Below are 17522 nucleotides of genomic sequence, written 5' to 3'. Positions count from 1 at the left end.
AGCATTTTTTTTAGCTTACTTTTGAGCAAGGATGTCCAGTCGTGTTATTTTGGCAGATGGTAATATTAATTAACAATACTAATGTTTTGGCATTTTCCTCAAAAGTGTAATCTAGAGATAACAATGAAATGCAGCAGCCTTTCCGGCCTTGGTTTTGGCTGTACATAACTTTACAGCATATTCTGTGTTTGGATGTCTTGAATGTTGTTCATTTATACAGAATCCTGGCCCATATTGGAATTGGCACTGTGAGTTTGCCAGAGGGGAATGAACAGTTGGCTTAAAGGGCAACTAATACGACCTACTAGGAACATTTAAAATGTTGCATCCACTTAAAGTACATATTCACAAATTTTATCACAATCAATATAATTGTTGCCATTTTTACCCTCACAATGCTGAGCACATGAAATGTCTCTTCATCTCTGTTCAAGCAATAATTTAAATTTTACAAGTCCCCCATATAGTTGATCACAGAACAGCCAACTGCAGCACAGGAAGTGTCCTATTTAGATACAGAACTTTTTTGACACCAGCTTGACTGTCTGTAGCAAGGTGTCACTGCAAGTTTCCACCCTGACTGCTGAAACTGGAATGGTGTCAGGGACAAATATTAACCACAATTGTTTGATGCATGAACTTTTGGAGTACCAACACTATTTCAAGTATTGTGCATAAACTATTTCCAAATTCAGTTTAAAAGCTAAGGAACATACCTATCACTGTTATGATCCCCATGCGGATCCATAAACTGAAAAGAACCAAAATTATTGAACAACTCCCAAAAGAATAAATTAGTGAACAAGATTTTACTTTTTTGTCTTTTACTTTAACGCAAATCAGACCAATGTAACTTAAACATAAATTAACAGACAAATCACAACTGGTACAAACTATAAATTTTACATGGAATAGGAGATACAACAAAGATGGATCTCATGGATCTTATAGGCCATCTATTTTGCCTGTTTGGCACCAATTTCAACCATGCAGTTCTTTCAAGTTCAGATCTTCCTCAGGCAGAATTCCAGTCTCTCTCCTTCAAGGACTTTGCCAATTCTTCCAGGCAGCAGCTTTCATAAACGGAGTTCTGCCTGTGCAATCTGCTACACAATGCCACAACTCCTTCTGGAACCATCTCAACTCTCAGCTCCTGTTGGTCATGATAGCATGGATCTACCAGAATCTCCTTTATCTTTCCTCTTTCTGTCTGCCACATGACCTCCATAGTTAAACTTCCTGCCTGTTGATACTGCTTCCAGGTCAACAGTTACCAGGTCACATGGATCGGTGCTCCTTATTATCCAAAAGTTATAACTGATGCCTTCTGACCTCATTACAGCCTTGGTTCAAACATGGACAAAAGAGGTGAACTTCAGAGGTGAGGTGAGAGTGACTGTCCTTTACATCAAGGTAGCATTTGACCGAGTGTGGCATCAAGGAGCCCTAGCAAAACTGGAGTCAATGGGAATCAGGAAGAAAGGTCTCCACTGGTTGGAGTCATACCCAGCACAAAGAAAGATGGTTGTGGTTGTTGGAGGTCAATCATTTCAGTTCCAGAACATCACTGCAGGAGTTGCTCAGGGAAGTGTCCTCAGCCCAACCATCTTCAGCTACTTCATCAGACCTTCCTTCCATCATAAAATCAGAAGTGGGGAAGTTCATTGATGATTGCACAATGTTCAGCATCATTCGCGACTCCTCAGATACTGAAGCAGTCCATGTCCAAATACAGCAAGACTTGGACAATATCCAGACTTGTGCCATACAAGTGCCAGGCAATGACCATCTCCAATAAGAAAGAATTTAACCACCTCCCCATGACATTCAATGACGTTACCACTGCTAAATCCCCCTCTTTCAACATCCTAAGGGGTTATAATTGACCAGAAACTGAACTGGATAGCCATATAAATACTGTGGCTAGAAGAGCAGGTCAGAGACTAGGAATCCTGCAGTGAGCAGCTCACCTCCTGGCTCCCCAAAGCCTGTCCACCATCTACAAAGCACAAGTCAGGAGTGTGATGGTATACTCTCCACTTACCTGGATGAGTGCAGCTCCAACAACATTCAAGAAGCTTGACACTGTCCAGGACAAAGCAGCCTGCTTGATTGGCACTCTTTCCACCCCCCTTCACCACTGACAAACAATGGCAGCAGTGTGTACCACCTGCAAGATGCACTGCAGGAATTCACAAGGCTCCTTTGGCAGCACCTTCCAAACCCACAACCACTACCATTGAGAAGGACAAGCAGATAGATGGGAGCACCACTACCTGCAAGTTCCACTCCAAGCCTCTCACCGTTCTGACTTGGAAATATATTGCTATTCCTTCACTTTCGCTGGGTCAAAATCCTGGAACTCACTCCCTGTCAGCACTGTGGGTGTACCTACACCACATGGACTGCAGCGGTTCAAGAAGGCAGCTCACCACCACCTTCTCAAGGGCAATAAGGGATGGGCAATAAATGCTGGTCTAGCCAACGATGCTCACATTCCATGAATGGATAGAAAAAGAATTGATACAAGCCATTAAAAGTCCTTTTCAAACATTTTTAAAAACAGTTACAGGTTCCCCAAACATTTTAAAGTAATCACAAATTTTCCTTACTGTTACTGCCTCTGGGTCAAAGGCCATCAAATCTTGCTGTGCATATTATTCTGTATATTCTGTTGGTACCATTGATATTAGCTACATTTGTGATCATCCAATCATTTGCAGTTGCATAAAACAAATTAGACACATTTTACAGTATCTTCTCTTTTTGTTCTGTTTCCAGGACTCATCACTGATTATAGGGTGAGTGCCCATTAAGCATTTCTAAAACTTATTAATGTGAAACAGTCTCATAAATATAGTACATTTTTTTCACTTCTAGTCAGATTTTGCACTCGGCATTCAGCTAAATATATAAGTGTTTATTTATCAGTGCCTCCAGCTTTGTAGTTATTCTAAACGTATATTTATTGAACTAAATTTCAGTTTTCTTGGAGATTTTTCCTCTCCTGAGGGTATTGGCTTCTGTTGGGGTAATCACCCTTCTGTAAGCCTAAACAGTGAATATTGCCAGGATGTTCAACAAAGGACCTTCATTATCAAACCCAATCCTCCATTGTGTCCACAAACACATCCAGCAAGTGTTATTGAATAATGTTCAGAGCATAAACTCAGGGCTGATTTTTCTTTCCTCAAACCTGGAGGTGCTGAAGTCAATTGTGGCTCCTCTACTGCCACCTGGCAGAAATCAGTTTACACAGCATGGAAAGAGATTAAATCTGGGGTCCAATTGACTTAGTTATATGAAGCCTTTATTGTACTGTATAAGATATTGGGGAGCTAATTGAACTAATACAACTTACTATTGACAAATTATCTCCAGTTAAAATAAAAATCCATATAAACCAGCAACCATTTTGAATCTATAGTCACTTCTACAGATTTCTAAGTCACCAAATATAACCGTTGATATTGGATATACTTGTTTCGTCTTATTGTTGATTTTGGCAAAGATATCAGGCATATCAGACCCATTTCACAAATTGGCATTTCTCAATTTTTGAAATCAACTTTGCAATTTATGGATAAATAACATAAATGATTGTTCTGGTGGTTCCTCATTGAAGAAAATCTTTTTGATATATAAAATGGGATTGTTTAATGCACGACTTTATATAAAACTTTGAGCTACAGGGTAAATTTACCAATTGTTCTTCAAGGAAGCAGAGGTCAGATATTAGACATCAACACAGTACTGCTGATTCTCTGGTTCCTGCTTTCCTTGAGCAAGCCTTTCCATTTGGAATGAGATTGGTGAATTTATCCATGGACAGAATATTGTTCTCATTGGGCAGGCGTGTGCCTGACCCGAATGATCATAAAATGATGCGCGATGACATCAGCGAGCATCCCGACGTCATCATGCACTCGCATGCATGAAATTCCGTGCTCGCCCTCCTACCCCCCTCCCTGGCAGCGCTGCAGTGCGCGATTCATGCTGGCTGGCTGTTAATTGGTCAACCAGTGTGAAATCACGGTGGGGGCCCGATCGCAGGCGGCGGTCCATTTCACGGCTGTTCCCGCTCGCCCCTGCTGAGCCCACCTGATGTCTGGAAAACCCTGCCCCTATATTTTTTCTTCTTTGTTAATTTTCGTAATTTTCAGAGTATAAAGTGGAAAATACTGCTTTATACTCTTACTTAATTTCTCACTAAAATTAGCAAAGAAAAATGTAGCCCTCAGTCTTAAATTGATTATTCAGCTGAGCAAATTTCTGATGGGTATATGCCCTGCGAATAATATAACCGAAAGAGGGCCACTTTAGAGTGATACCTAATAATCCATATAGAAACACTATATATTGACCTTGATGTTCTCAAGGTAGGGAGGAGAAAAGCCAAAATTCCTGCTTCCTGATTGTTTCTGCTGAATTTGTGTATTGTGAGGATAGGATCATGCTCAGCTTTGTGGCTTTGCTAGTCAAATAGCCCTGAGCTGTTAACTCAAGTTTGCAGCATGGAGTAATCACTTGAGAAATGTAATGGATAACCACTACCTGTACAACTGTGCAAACCTATGAATCACTGCCTCAGAGAGTAAAAGGAGGACTTTGGAGAGGTTGCTTTCTTTCAAAGCATTACCAATATATTGTTAGGCATTTTAGCTAAGAGGTAGTTTTATTCTTTCATGGTATGTGGGCTTCACTGGCAAGGTCAACATTGGTTGTCCATCATTAATTGCCACAAATGAGTGGCTTGCTAAACTATTTCAGAGGTCAGTTAAGCATGGTAAGGACAGCAGATTTCCTTCCTTAAAAGACATTAGTGTGAGATGAGAAGTGATTGAGAAGTTGAGAGTTGAATGAAACTATCATGAATTATTGTGAAGGACCATCTGGTTCACTCATCCTTTTAGGGAAGGAAATCTGCTGTCCTTACCAGGTCTGGCCTAAATATGACTCCAGAACCGCATTGCTGTGGGTCTGGAGTCATATTTAGGCCAGACCTGGTAAGGACAGCAGATTTCCTTCCCTAAAAGGATGAGTGAACCAGATGGTCCTTCACAATAATTCATGATAGTTTCATTCACCTCTCAACTTCTCAATCACTTCTCATCTCACACTAATGTCTTTTAAGGAAGGAAATCTGCTGTCCTTACCATGTCTGGCCTACATGTGACACCAGACCACAGCAATGCTGTTGACTGTTAAACTACCCTCTGAAATAGCCTAGCAAGCCACTCAGTTGTAACAAACTGCTACAAAGTCATAAAAAAGGAATGAAACCAGACGGACTAACCGGCATCGACCTAGACACCGGAAATGACAATAGCAATCTCAGACCTGTCGATCCTGCAAAGTCCTCCTTATTAACACCTGGAGACTAGTGCTAAAATTTGGAGAACAGCCTCACAGACTAGTCAAGCAACAGCCTGACATAGTCATCCTCATGGAATCATACCTTACAGATAATGTCCCAGACACCACCATCACCATCCCTGGGTATGTCCTGACCCACCGGCAGGACAGGCCCAGCATATGTGGCTGCACAATGATATATTGTTGGGGGGGAGTTGCCCTGGGAGTCCTCAGCTTCGCCTCTGGACCCCATGAAGTTTCATGGCACCAGGTCAAATGTTGTCAAGAATATCTCCTGCTGATTACCATGTACCGGCCTCCCTCAGCTGATGAATCAGTGTTCCTCCATGTTGAACATCACTTGGAGGAAGCACTAAAGGTGGCAATCATGCAGAATGTACTCTGGCTGGGGACTTCAATGTCCGTCACCAAGTGTGGCTTGGTAGAACCACAACTGACCGAGCTGGCTGAGTCCTAAATGATATATCAGCTAGACTGGGTCTGTGGCAGGCGTTGAGGGAACCAACAAGAGGGAAAAACATGCTTGACCTCATCCCCACCAACCAGCCTGTCACAGATGGATCTGTCCATGACAGTATCGGTAGGAGTGACCACCGCATAGTCATTGTGGAGACGAAGTCCTGCCTTCACGCCTCCAACATGTTGTGTGGCACAATCACTGTGCTAAATGGGATAGATTTCGAACAGATCTAGCAACTCAAGACTGGGCATCCATGAGGCGCTGTAGGTCATCAGCCGCAGCAGAATTGCACTCAAACACAATCTGTAACCTCATGGCTCGGCATATCCCCCACTCTCCCATTACCACCAAGCCAGAGGATCAGCCCTGGTTCAATGAAGAGTGCAGGAGGGTATGCCAAGTGTAGCACCAGGCATACCTAAAAATGAGGTGTCAATCTAGTGAAGCTATAAAACAAGACTACTTGCGTGCCAAACAGCATAAGCAGCAAGTGAAAGGCAGAGCTAAGCAATCCCACAAACAACAAATCAGATCTAAGCTGGCAGTCCTGCCACATCCATCGTGATTGGTGGTGGACAATTAAACAACTCACTGGAGGAGGAGGCTCCACAAATATCCCCACCCTCAATGATGGAGGAGCCCAGCACATCAGTGCAAAAGATAAGGCTGAAGCACTCGCTACAATCTTCAGCCAGAAGTGCTGCGTGGATGATCCATCTCGGCCTCCTCCAGAGGTCCCCAGCATCACAGGTGCCAATCTTCAGCCAATTCGATTCACTCTATGTGATATCAAGAAGTGGCCGAAGGCACTGGATACTGCAAAGGCAAGGGGCCTGACAATCTTCCAGAAATAGTACTGAGGTCTTGTGGTCCAGAACTTGCCGTGTCCCTAGCCAAGCTGTTCCAGTACAGCTACAACACTGGCATCTACCCGGCTATATGGAAAATTGCTCACGTATGTCCTGTACACAAAAAGCAGGACAACTTGAACCCGACCAATTTCCACCCCATCAGTCTACTGTCGATCATCAATAAAGTAATGGAAGGGGTCATCAACAGGACTATTAAGCACCACTTGCTTAGCAATAACCTGCTCACTGATGCCCAGTTTGGGTTCCACCAGGGCCACTCAGCTCCTGACCTCATTACAACCTTGGTTCAAACATGGACAAAAGAGCTGAGCTCCTGAAGTGAAGTGAAAGTGACTGCCCTTGACATTAAGGCAGCATTTGATCAAGTGTGGCATCAAGTAGCCCTAGCAAAACTGGAGTCAAGGGGAATCAGGGGGAAAGCGGTGCACTGGTTGGGATCATACCCAGCACAAAGGAGGATGGTTGTGGTTGCTGGAGGTCAGTCATCTCAGCTCCAGGACATCACCACAGGAGTTCGTCAGGGTGGTGTCCTTGGCTCAACCATCTTCAGCTGCTTCATCAATGATCTTCCTTCCATCATAAGGTCAGAAGTGGGGATGTTCGCTGATGATTGCACAATGTTCAGTACCATTCACGACTCCTCAGACACTGAAGCAGTCCATGTCCAAATACAGCAAGACTTGGACAATATCCAGGCTTGGGCTGACAAGTGGCAAGTAATATTCACGCCGCACAAGCATCAGACAATGATCATCTCCAACAAGAGAGAATCCAACCATTGTCCCTTGATGTTCAGTGGCATTACCATCACTGAATCCTGCAGTATCAACATGCTGGGGGTTACCACTGACCAGAAACTGAACTGGACTAGCCATGTAAATATTGTGGTGACAAGAGCAGGTCAGAGGCTGGGAATCGTGCAAAGAGTAACTCATCTCCTGACTCCCCAAAACCTGTCCACCATCTACAAGGCAAGGAGTGTGTTGGAATACTCCCGACTTGCCTGGACGAGTGCAGCTCCCACAGAACACACACACATCATCCAGGACAAAGCAGCCTGCTTGATTGGCAGCACATCCACAAACATTCACGCCCTCCATCAGCATTACACTGTAGCTGCAGTGTGTACCATCTACATGATGCACTGCAGGAATTCCACCAAGGCTCCTTCGACAGCATCTTCCAAACCCACAACCACTACCAACTAGAAGGACAAGGGTAGCAGATAGATGGGAACACCACCGCCTGGAAGTTCCCCTTCAAGTAACTCACCATCTTGACTTGGAAATGCATCTCTGTTCCTTCACTGTTGCTGGGTCAAAATCCTGGAACTCCCTCCCTAACAGCACTGTGGGTGTACCTACACCACATGGACTGCAGCGTTTCAAGAAAGCAGCTCACCACCACCTTCTCAAGGCCAACTAGGAATGGGCAATAAATGCTGGCCCAGCCAGCGAAGCCCACATCCCCTGAATGAATAAAAACAAATTCCAGATTTATTAATTGAATTTAAATTCCATGAGCTATGATGGTGTGATTTGGACCCATGGGTAGAATGTTACCCTTGACGGGTGGGCTCGTCGGAGGCAGGCGGGGGCGGTCGAGAATCCGACCACTGCCCGTGATCAGCAGCAGACCACGATTTTACCGTGGCGGGCCCAGCATGAAATGTGAGCGGCAGCACTCGGCCCTGCCTGTGTGGTGTGGGGGAGGAGGGCGAGCGCGAATTGCGCAAGTGAGCGCTTTATAATTCCCCTGAGGCACAGAGCTGTCTCAGGGAGATCAAGCATTGTTAAAAAAAAAATAAAATAAATAAAATAAAAATGTAATAAAATATGCGCCCCTCTTGTGACTCTGTCACATGAGCAGGGACATGTTATTAATTCAAACGTAAAACTTTTATTTCAATTTTAGTTGCTTTTGGAAACCTCATTCCGCCCGTGGCATTTTCACCTGCCTGCCAACCATTTGGTTGGCGGGCAGTGAAATATTTAAGTTAATTGATTTTTAAAGGCCTTAACAGGCCTTTTAATTGTCAGCAAGCGCGCTGTCGACTCTGGCACAAGCCCGCTGATCGAACTATCACGCAACTGCGCGTTGATGTGACACACTTGGCCGATGTCAACGCACATCATTTCACACTCGAGCGGGTCGGGCGTGCGCCCCCACCTGCTGAGCGAAAATTTCTGCCCTATGTCTCCAAACATCACCAATGTCTCTGGATTAGGCCATAAGGCATAGGAGCAGAAATTAGGCCATTCGGCCCATCGAGTCTGCTCCGCCATTCAATCATGGCTGATACGTTTCTCAACCCCATTCTCCTGCCTTCTCCCCGTAACCTTTGATATCCTTCCCAATCAAGAACCTATCTATCTCGGTCTTAAATACACCCAGTGACCTGGCCTCCACAGCCTTCTGTGGCAATGAATTCCATAGATTCACCACTGTCTGGCTAAAGAAGTTTCTCCTCATCTCTGTTCTAAAAGGTCTTCCCTTTACTCTGAGGCTGTGCCCTCGGGTCCTAGTCTCTCCTACTAATGGAAACATCTCCCCACATCCACTCTATCTTTCAGTATTCTTTAAGTTTCAATCAGATCCCCCCTCATCCTTCTAAACTCCATCGAGTATAGACCCAGAGTCCTCAAACGTTCCTCATATGTTAAGCCTTTCATTCCTGGGATCGTTCTCGTGAACCTCCTCTGGACCCTCTCCAGTGCCAGCACATCCTTCCTGAGATATGGGGCCCAAAATTGCTCACAATATTCTAAATGTGGTCTGACCAGAACCTTATAAAGCCTCAGCAGCACATTCCTGCTTTTATATTCTAGTCCTCTCGAAATAAATGCCAACATTGCATTTGCCTTCCTAACTACCGACTCAACCTGCAAGTTAACCTTAAGAGAATCCTGGACTAGGACTCCCAAGTCCCTTTGCACTCCAGATTTCTGAATTCTCTTCCCATTTAGGAAATAGTCTATGCCTCTATTCTTCCTACCAAAGTGCATGACCTCACACTTCCCCACGTTGTATTCCACCTGCCACTTCTTTGCCCATTCTCCTAACCTGTCCAAATCCTTCTGCAGCCTTCCCGCCTCCTCAATACTACCTGTCCCTCCACCTATCTTTGTATCAACTGCAAAATTAGCCAGGATGCCCTCAGTTCCTTCATCTGGATCATTAATGTATAAAGTGAAAAGTTGTCCCAACACTGACCCCTGCGGAACGCCACTAGTCACCGGCCACCATCCTGAGAAGGACAGCCTTATCCCCACTCTCTGCCTCTTGCCAGACAGCCAATCTTCTATCCATGCTAGTACCTTGCCTCTAACACCATGGGCTCTTATCTGACTGAGCAGCCTCCTGTGCGGTACCTTGTCAAAGGCTTTCTGGAAGTCCAAGTAGATAACATCCATTGGCTATCCTTTGTCTAACCTACTCGTTACCTCCTCAAAGAATTCTAACAGATTTGTCAGGCAGACCTCCCCTTGATGAAACCATGCTGACTTTGCCCTATTTTACCATGCACTTGCAAGTATTCTGAAATCTCATCCTTAATAATGGACTCTAAAATCTTACCAACAACCAAGGTCAGGCTAATTGGCCTGTAATTTCCCATCTTTTGCCTCACTCCCTTCTTAAACAGGGGGGTTACATTAGCAATTTTCCAGTCCTCTGGGACTCTCCCTGACTCCAGTGATTCCTGAAAGATCACCACTAACGCCTCCACTATCTCTTCAGCTATCTCCTTCAGAACTCTGGGGTGTAACCCATCTTGTCCAGGTGATTAATCCACTTTCAGACCTTTCAGTTTCTTAACACCTTCTCCTTGGTAATGGCCACCATACTCACATCTGCCCCCTGACTCTCTTGAACTTTGGGGATGTTACTCGTGTCTTCCATCGTGAAGACTGACGCAAAGTACCTAATCAGTTCCTCCACCATTTCTTTGTTCCCCACCACTACGTCTTCAGCATCATTTTCCAGCGGCCCAATGTCCACTTTTGCCTCTCTCTTACCCTTTATATATCTCAAAAAACTCTTGCAATCTTCTTTTATATTATTGGCTAGTTTACCCTCATATTTAATCTTCTCCCTCCTTATTTCTTTTTCAGCTGTCCTCTGTTGGTCTTTGTCGGCTTCCCAATCCCCTGGATTGCTCTTCACCGCATTGTATGCTTTCTCTTTAGCTTTTATGCTGTCCCTGACTTCCCTTGTCAGCCATGGTTGCCTCATCCTTCCTTTAGTATGCTTCTTCTTCCTAGGAATGAATCTCCCAAATTACTCCCAGAAACTCCTACCATTGCTGTTCCACCGTCTTTCCTGCTAGGCTCATCTCCCAGTCAATTCTGGCCAGCTCCTCCCTCATGCCTCTGTAGTTGCCTTTATTCAACTGTAATACCATTACATCTGATTCCAGCTTTTTCCTCTCAAATTGCAGGGTAAATTCTATCATATTATGGTCACTTCTTCCTAAAGGTTCCTTCACCTTAAGCTCCCTTATCAAATCTGCCTCATTAGACATCATTAAATCTAGAATTGCCTGTTCCCTAGTGGGCTCCATCACAAGCTGCTCCAAAAGCCATCTCGTAGACATTTCACAAATTCCTTTTCTTGGGATCCACTACCAACCTGATTTTCCCAGTCTACCTGCATATTGAAATCCCCCATGATCACTGTAACCTTGCCTTTCTTACACACCTTTTCTATCTCCTGGTGTATCTTGTGCCCCACATCCTGACTACTGTTCGGAGGCCTGTATATACCTCCCATTATGGTTTTTTAACCTTTGCGGTTCCTCAACTCTACCCACACAGATTCTACATCATCTGACCCTATGTTGTCTCTTACTATCGATTTAATTTCATTTCTTACTAACAAAGCAACCCCATCCCCTCTGCCAACCTGCCTATCTTTTCTATAGGATGTATATCCTAGTATATTTAGCTCCCAGTCCTGATCCCCTTTCAGCCATGTCTCCATGATGCCCACCACATCATACTTGCCAATTTCAATCTGTGCCACAAGCTTGTTTACCTTATTTCGTATACTGTGTGCATTCAGATTCAACACGTTCAGTCCTGTAGTTCCCGTCCCCTTTCTCATTGTCATCCCTTTATCTGATGTGCTTGAAGTTAGATTCCTAGCCCTTTCCAAACGCTCTGTCCTATTTTGTGTTCTGGAGACTTTAATAGCCTCTCCTGGGCTCTCCTTTCTTTTCAGTTTTTTCATAATTTTCCGTGAAGTTGAATCAACCCCCCCTACACGCTCACCTGCTGCTTTGTTTCCCTAGTTTCCTTTGATTACTAGTCCAATGACATCCATCACTATCCCACCATCTTTCCTTTGAAGGGAACTAATATTTTTACTTCTTTAACCTAACTTATTTCTTGTTCCACAAGTTATAATTTCCTTCTTAGTGTCCAATGCATCAGAAATTACCACTTGAGGTATAAACTGTGTTTCACCTCTTGATGGTTTGTGTTATGTATTATATGAAAATTTACAGCCACTGACAAGGATTGGATAATGAACCAGCCCTGAGTTTCCTTGCTATATGCAGTATCTGGAGCATTATTAGACTGTTGTTGCCCTGTCAGGCCTTGAGCAGCCATTCCGTACTGAGGGAATGCTGCATTGTCAAACGCCAGTTACATCTGTCTGTCGCAAATTGCTACTGCTTGTTGTTTATTTTGAAGTAATTCCACATCACTGGGCAGGATTTTAATGGGCAGGGAAACAAGCACAAGATAAAATCCCTGAAAAGCGGCGCTGGGTTAGGAACTTGGCATCATCCCAGCCACTTCCAACTTTGGCTCAAACAAGTTTGGAGGTGAGTGGGGAGTCCCCTTGCAGCAGTCACAAAATGTATTAAAATTTTCAAATAGGCCATTAAGTCTCACTGAACAGCCAGTGTACAGGTTTTTTGAACTTTGCACACCTTGCCAGGGCCCAGGAGATGGGAGCACTGCAGGGCAGCAATTGTTTAATGAACTTGATGTGTTGAGAAGACTTCAAAGACTGAAATCACTTAGCTTGTGGTTAGCTAGAGGGAAAGGCATACGTTGCCAGATTACTTCTGTCAGCCTAAATTCACTATTTCAAGTGTTTATTGCAGTGTTTTGAAGTTACTTTCAAGTGCCTTGGAGAATATTCACCTGCATTTCAACTTCCTTGCTGTCAGCCTTCACTGCAGTGTGAGCATCACTTATGCAGCAGTAGCTGGGACCTCTGAGGAGCAGCAACAGGATCAGCCACACCAGCAGTAGTAGTAGCAGCACTAGCAGCAACAAGAACAACAGCTACACCAAGATCAGCTCCTTCTCTGCAGACACACGCCATTCCACAGGACTGAGGACATGGGACAGAGGCTGCAGCTTGAAGGAGGTGATACCCATGCACAGGGGGTTGAGCTTCCTCAACATGACAACGACAACTTACATTTATATAGCATCTTTAATGTAATAAAACATTCCAAAGTGCTTCACAGGAGCCTAATAAAACAAAGTATGACACTGAGGCACAAAAGGAGATATTAGGTCAGATGACCAAAAGCTTGGTCAAATAATTAGAATTTAAGAAGGGTCTTAAAGGAGGAAAGCATAGTCGAGAGACAGAGAGGTGCTGGGAATTAAATTCCAGAACTTGGAGCCTAGGAAACTGAAGGCTCAACCACCAATGGTGGAGCAATTACGACTGGGAATGTACAAGGTGCCAGAAGTAGAGAAATGCAGATATCTCGGAGGGTAATTGGGTTGGAGGAGATTTCAGAAATAGGGGCAATGCCATGGAGGATTTGTAAACAAGGATGAGGATTTTAAAATCAAGACATTGTTTGGCCAGGGACCAACAAAGGCCAGGAAGCACCGGAGGGTGATAGGGAAATGGGGTTTGCTGTGATTTACGGCAGAGGCAGCAGAACTTTGGATGGTGTTGAGTTTGTGGAGGGTAGAATGTAGGAGACCAGCCATGATTAGTCAATCCTAGAATTAATAAAGGCATGGCTGAGGGTTTCAGCAGCAGGTGAGCTGAGACAAGGAGAAAATCAAGTGATGTTACAGAGGAGGAAGAAGGGGAAAAATATGAGGTCTTAACTTCATCTTGGGATTGAATGTGACACCAAAGTTGCTAACAGACGGGTCTTATTTCAGACTGTTGCCAGGGGAGGGATGGAGTCTGGAGTTAGGGAATGGAGCTTGGAGTAGGGACTGAAAACAATTGCTTCGCTCTTCCCAGTATTCAATGAAAGATCAACAGTGCTTCAGGAAGCTCAGGTTCTTGAGGCATGATGTGGCCCATATCTGCAGCCTCTTAGAATGAGACCTCCTTCCAAGAGAACAAGGTGGCCACACATTGCCAATGGCTGTGAAGGTCACCACAGCCCTGAATTTCTTCACCTCAGCTCCTTCCAGGGATCAGTTGGATACATCTGCAGATATTACAGTCTGCTGCCCACAAGTGCATCTCCCAGTCACGGATACCTCGTTTGCCAAGGTCATCAATTATATCAACTTTTGCCATGGATGAAGGCAGTCAAAGCCAGAGGACTAATATAAAAAAAACCCAGAAAATGCTGGAAAAACTCAGCAGGCCTGGCAGCATCTGTGGAGAGTGAAACAGAGTTAATGTTTCGAGTCCGTATGTCTTCTTCAGAGCCCAGGTATGCTAGATATCCAGGGAACTAGTATGATTCATTAATTCAGCGGCAGTCACATCTTCCGCAGTTATTCTCCTCACTGCATTGCCTCAGTGACTAGCTTCTGAGAAACAAGAGCTACCCTCTGAAGAGCTGGCGGCTGACTCTAGTGAGGAACCTTGCCAGTGAGCCAGAGGAGAGATACAAAGGAGCCACATCATTACTAAGGCAATAATAGAACAAGCCATTGGGTTGCTCAAAAAGCAGTTCCAGTTCCTGGCAGACCTGAGCCGCCCTTCAGTATGCCCCATCAAGAGTCTCCAGGATTGCTGTAGTCTGTTGTGCCCTTCATAACATCATGCTGCAGAGGAGAGTGAAGCTGCAGCATGAGGAAGCGGGGAGAGCTACTGGCAGAGAAGGAGGAGGAGGAAGGAAAGGAGAAGGAGGATGTTATAGAGTTGCTTTTCCAGGCAACTTTCCTTGGTGGACACATTTAACTTTATTTACAAGACAACAGCAGCAACTACATGTGTGCATCAAACTCTGTAACTAAAGAACTCTCCCCAAGGTTCCCCGTGCTACATACTGATTGGTTTACACATATCATGTGATCTTACAACACAAGATTATTTTAAAGCTACAGTTTATCAAAACGTGGGCAGATGTGCCCATGGAGCCTTCAGCTGTACACCCAGCTGCCAGGGAATCCCACAATGGGCTCATCCGCTTATGCTTCATTTACTAACGATATGTCAACCATTTAAGAATTCCATCAGAAACTCTGAGAGCCCACCACCCACAGCACACCTCATTCCAACTATCAACCAGCTGACCATCACATTCACATCCTTTCCTTGTCATAAAGGATGATCATACCATTCACCTGAAGGCTGCTGCCCAGGGAGAATGGGGGATGCAACAAAGTAGAGCCCAAGAAAATAAGGAATACAAATAAATTCTTCCATTCATTGAAATAAACATCATTATAACTACATTAGCATTACTGTGAATACAATGTAATACTTCCTTCTTTGATTCTCTTTCCGTGCTTAGTGGCATATGAGACAGACAAAATACGTGCTTATGTCTGTTTCTCCCTGGAACAGGTCACAAGCCTGTCACCAGAGGCAATAGCTTATGGGGCACCACTCTGCATCAAGCACAACTGATCAGGAGACTCTCCTGCTCTTAATGCCTGCCATAGGTATGTCAGGAGGATTTACAGATCGATAATCAACATTTTTGGCTGCATTATGGCCATCAATGTCCAGGAGTGGGATTCAGAACCCAGAGCTTCATGGCTTAGAGGCAGGAATGCTACCACTCCACCACAAGACTTCCCTCACTATGTAATATAGTACAGTATCTCAGATCTGGCTTTCCAAAAACTGGATATTTATAGAATGTACCATGCATCAATTTTAATTGAGAAAAATAAAAAACTTATCTGGAAAATTTGGCTATGGGCTGCATTGGCGCATTGTGGTGCCTGACTAGTTATCTCTTTTTGTGCTTGTGCACCACTCTATTCAAAAGTTGCTTGCAGATTTCTGGTAACCTGTTGTTTTCCAGTCTTGTTCACTGAGAGTTTTTGTTGACTGCTAAAAGCAGCACCCCATCCCTACATTTTTCAACCCATAACCCACCGCACCACATCTCCTCCATAATCGGAGCACCTCTGAAGAGGAATTCACCATGGGCATACCTCTCTACACCAACTTTATAGAGGAGAAGGAGGAACAACAGCAGGTGGAAGTGAAGAGAATAAGGCAGAGAACACCACCCTAGAGCATTGCTATTGGCAGCACAGATCCTTCAATGACCTCTTGGAGTAGCTCTGGGTTCAAAGGATTCGATTGTCTAAGGATACCATTTCATAACTGTGTTACCTCTCTCAAGAAGATCTTAGCCTCACTCACCTGACCTGTGGCTGCTGGTAGTTTGGATTGAAACACTTTAGCTGATAGTGGAAGATTACGCGAGTGGAGAAAATGCAAAGCTTAGGGAAAGACTCTAAGCAGCCTCCCCTTGCTGCACCCAAGTGCCTTTATGGAGACTTAAGTTTTTGCAGAAGCTGCATCACTTATGCACTGTAGTTTTCTGGGGCCTGGGCTGCACGCTGCACTTTTAGAATGTAATTACTCCAGAACTTAAACCACTTCACAGGAAAATTAATTTCCCAAGAAACCCGTTTGTTGATAACTGGCACAACTTTGCAATGCAACAACAATGCCATGTATCAAGGAAATTCAGGGCTATTTATAGAGCTTAATGAGTATGAATTAATTCCCTCCATTCAAAAAATCTTTGCATTGAGTATTAGCTCCGATTACAAATTCCAGGATTAGGGAAAATCAATAATAGATATTTCTACTACAGGTTACTCAATTTGATTCAGGCTATGAGACAGAAGTCACAGTGGCAGCTATTTTAACTAACACTGTTTACATATAGCACTGGCAGATCCCCCTCGGACGTAGATTCCGTTCTCTGAAAATGTGGTTTGTGTTCAGATTGTATGGAGTAAAAGGACTTCAGGAACATATCCGTAAGGTAAGTGACCAAAAATGACACTTAGATATAATATAGAAAGTGCCTGCAAAATATACTACAAATCTGTGCCACATTATATCTCTTCCTCTGTCCTCTTATGCCAATATTTTAAAAAATCCCATGACGCTAGTTTGATGTAGAGCAGGGGGGTTATTCCCAGTGTGCTGACCAATATTTATCTTTCATCAGTCAGCAACACAAAAAATAAATTATCTGGCCTTTATTTGTGGGAGTTTGCGAGGTACAAGTTGGCTGTCACATTTCCCATGTAGCAATAGTGACTACATTTCCAAAGTACTTCTTTGGCTGTACAGCACTTTGGGATATCCAGTGGTTGAGAAAGGTGTTATTTAAATGCAAGTCTTTCTTTTTACTATGAACAGCAAGGTATTGAGTCCTGCAGAATGCCACTAGAAACAGATTTCCAGTCACACAAACATGCATCACCATTTGCTCCCTAACACTTGCCAATTTTGAATCAAAATTTCTCTTGGACCCCATGAGTTTTTAATTTTCTGAGCAGTCTGTCTTGCAGAATCTTGTCAAAAGTCTTGCTAAAATCCATGTAGACCCCATCAAATGCACTATCCTCATTGATACCCCTTGTTACCTCCTCAAAAAATTCAAT

At 44.0% G+C, this 17522-nt stretch overlaps 1 protein-coding gene across 1 annotated transcript in view; it reads left to right on the top strand.

The window, feature by feature from the left end:
• The window catches only part of ddc (dopa decarboxylase), a 181668-nt gene that overhangs the window by 146546 nt on the left and 17600 nt on the right, over positions 1-17522 (top strand). Inside the window, exons 11-12 of the mRNA XM_041184524.1 lie at positions 2782-2801; positions 16796-16894. Coding sequence (XP_041040458.1) covers positions 2782-2801; positions 16796-16894 — 119 coding nt within the window. The remainder of the gene's footprint in view (positions 1-2781; positions 2802-16795; positions 16895-17522) is intronic.

This window comes from Carcharodon carcharias, chromosome 3 (assembly GCF_017639515.1).
Source record: "Carcharodon carcharias isolate sCarCar2 chromosome 3, sCarCar2.pri, whole genome shotgun sequence".
NCBI lineage: Eukaryota > Metazoa > Chordata > Chondrichthyes > Lamniformes > Lamnidae > Carcharodon > Carcharodon carcharias.
Note: the sequence above shows the minus strand (reverse complement) of the source record. Positions and strands in the feature narration are given on the sequence as shown.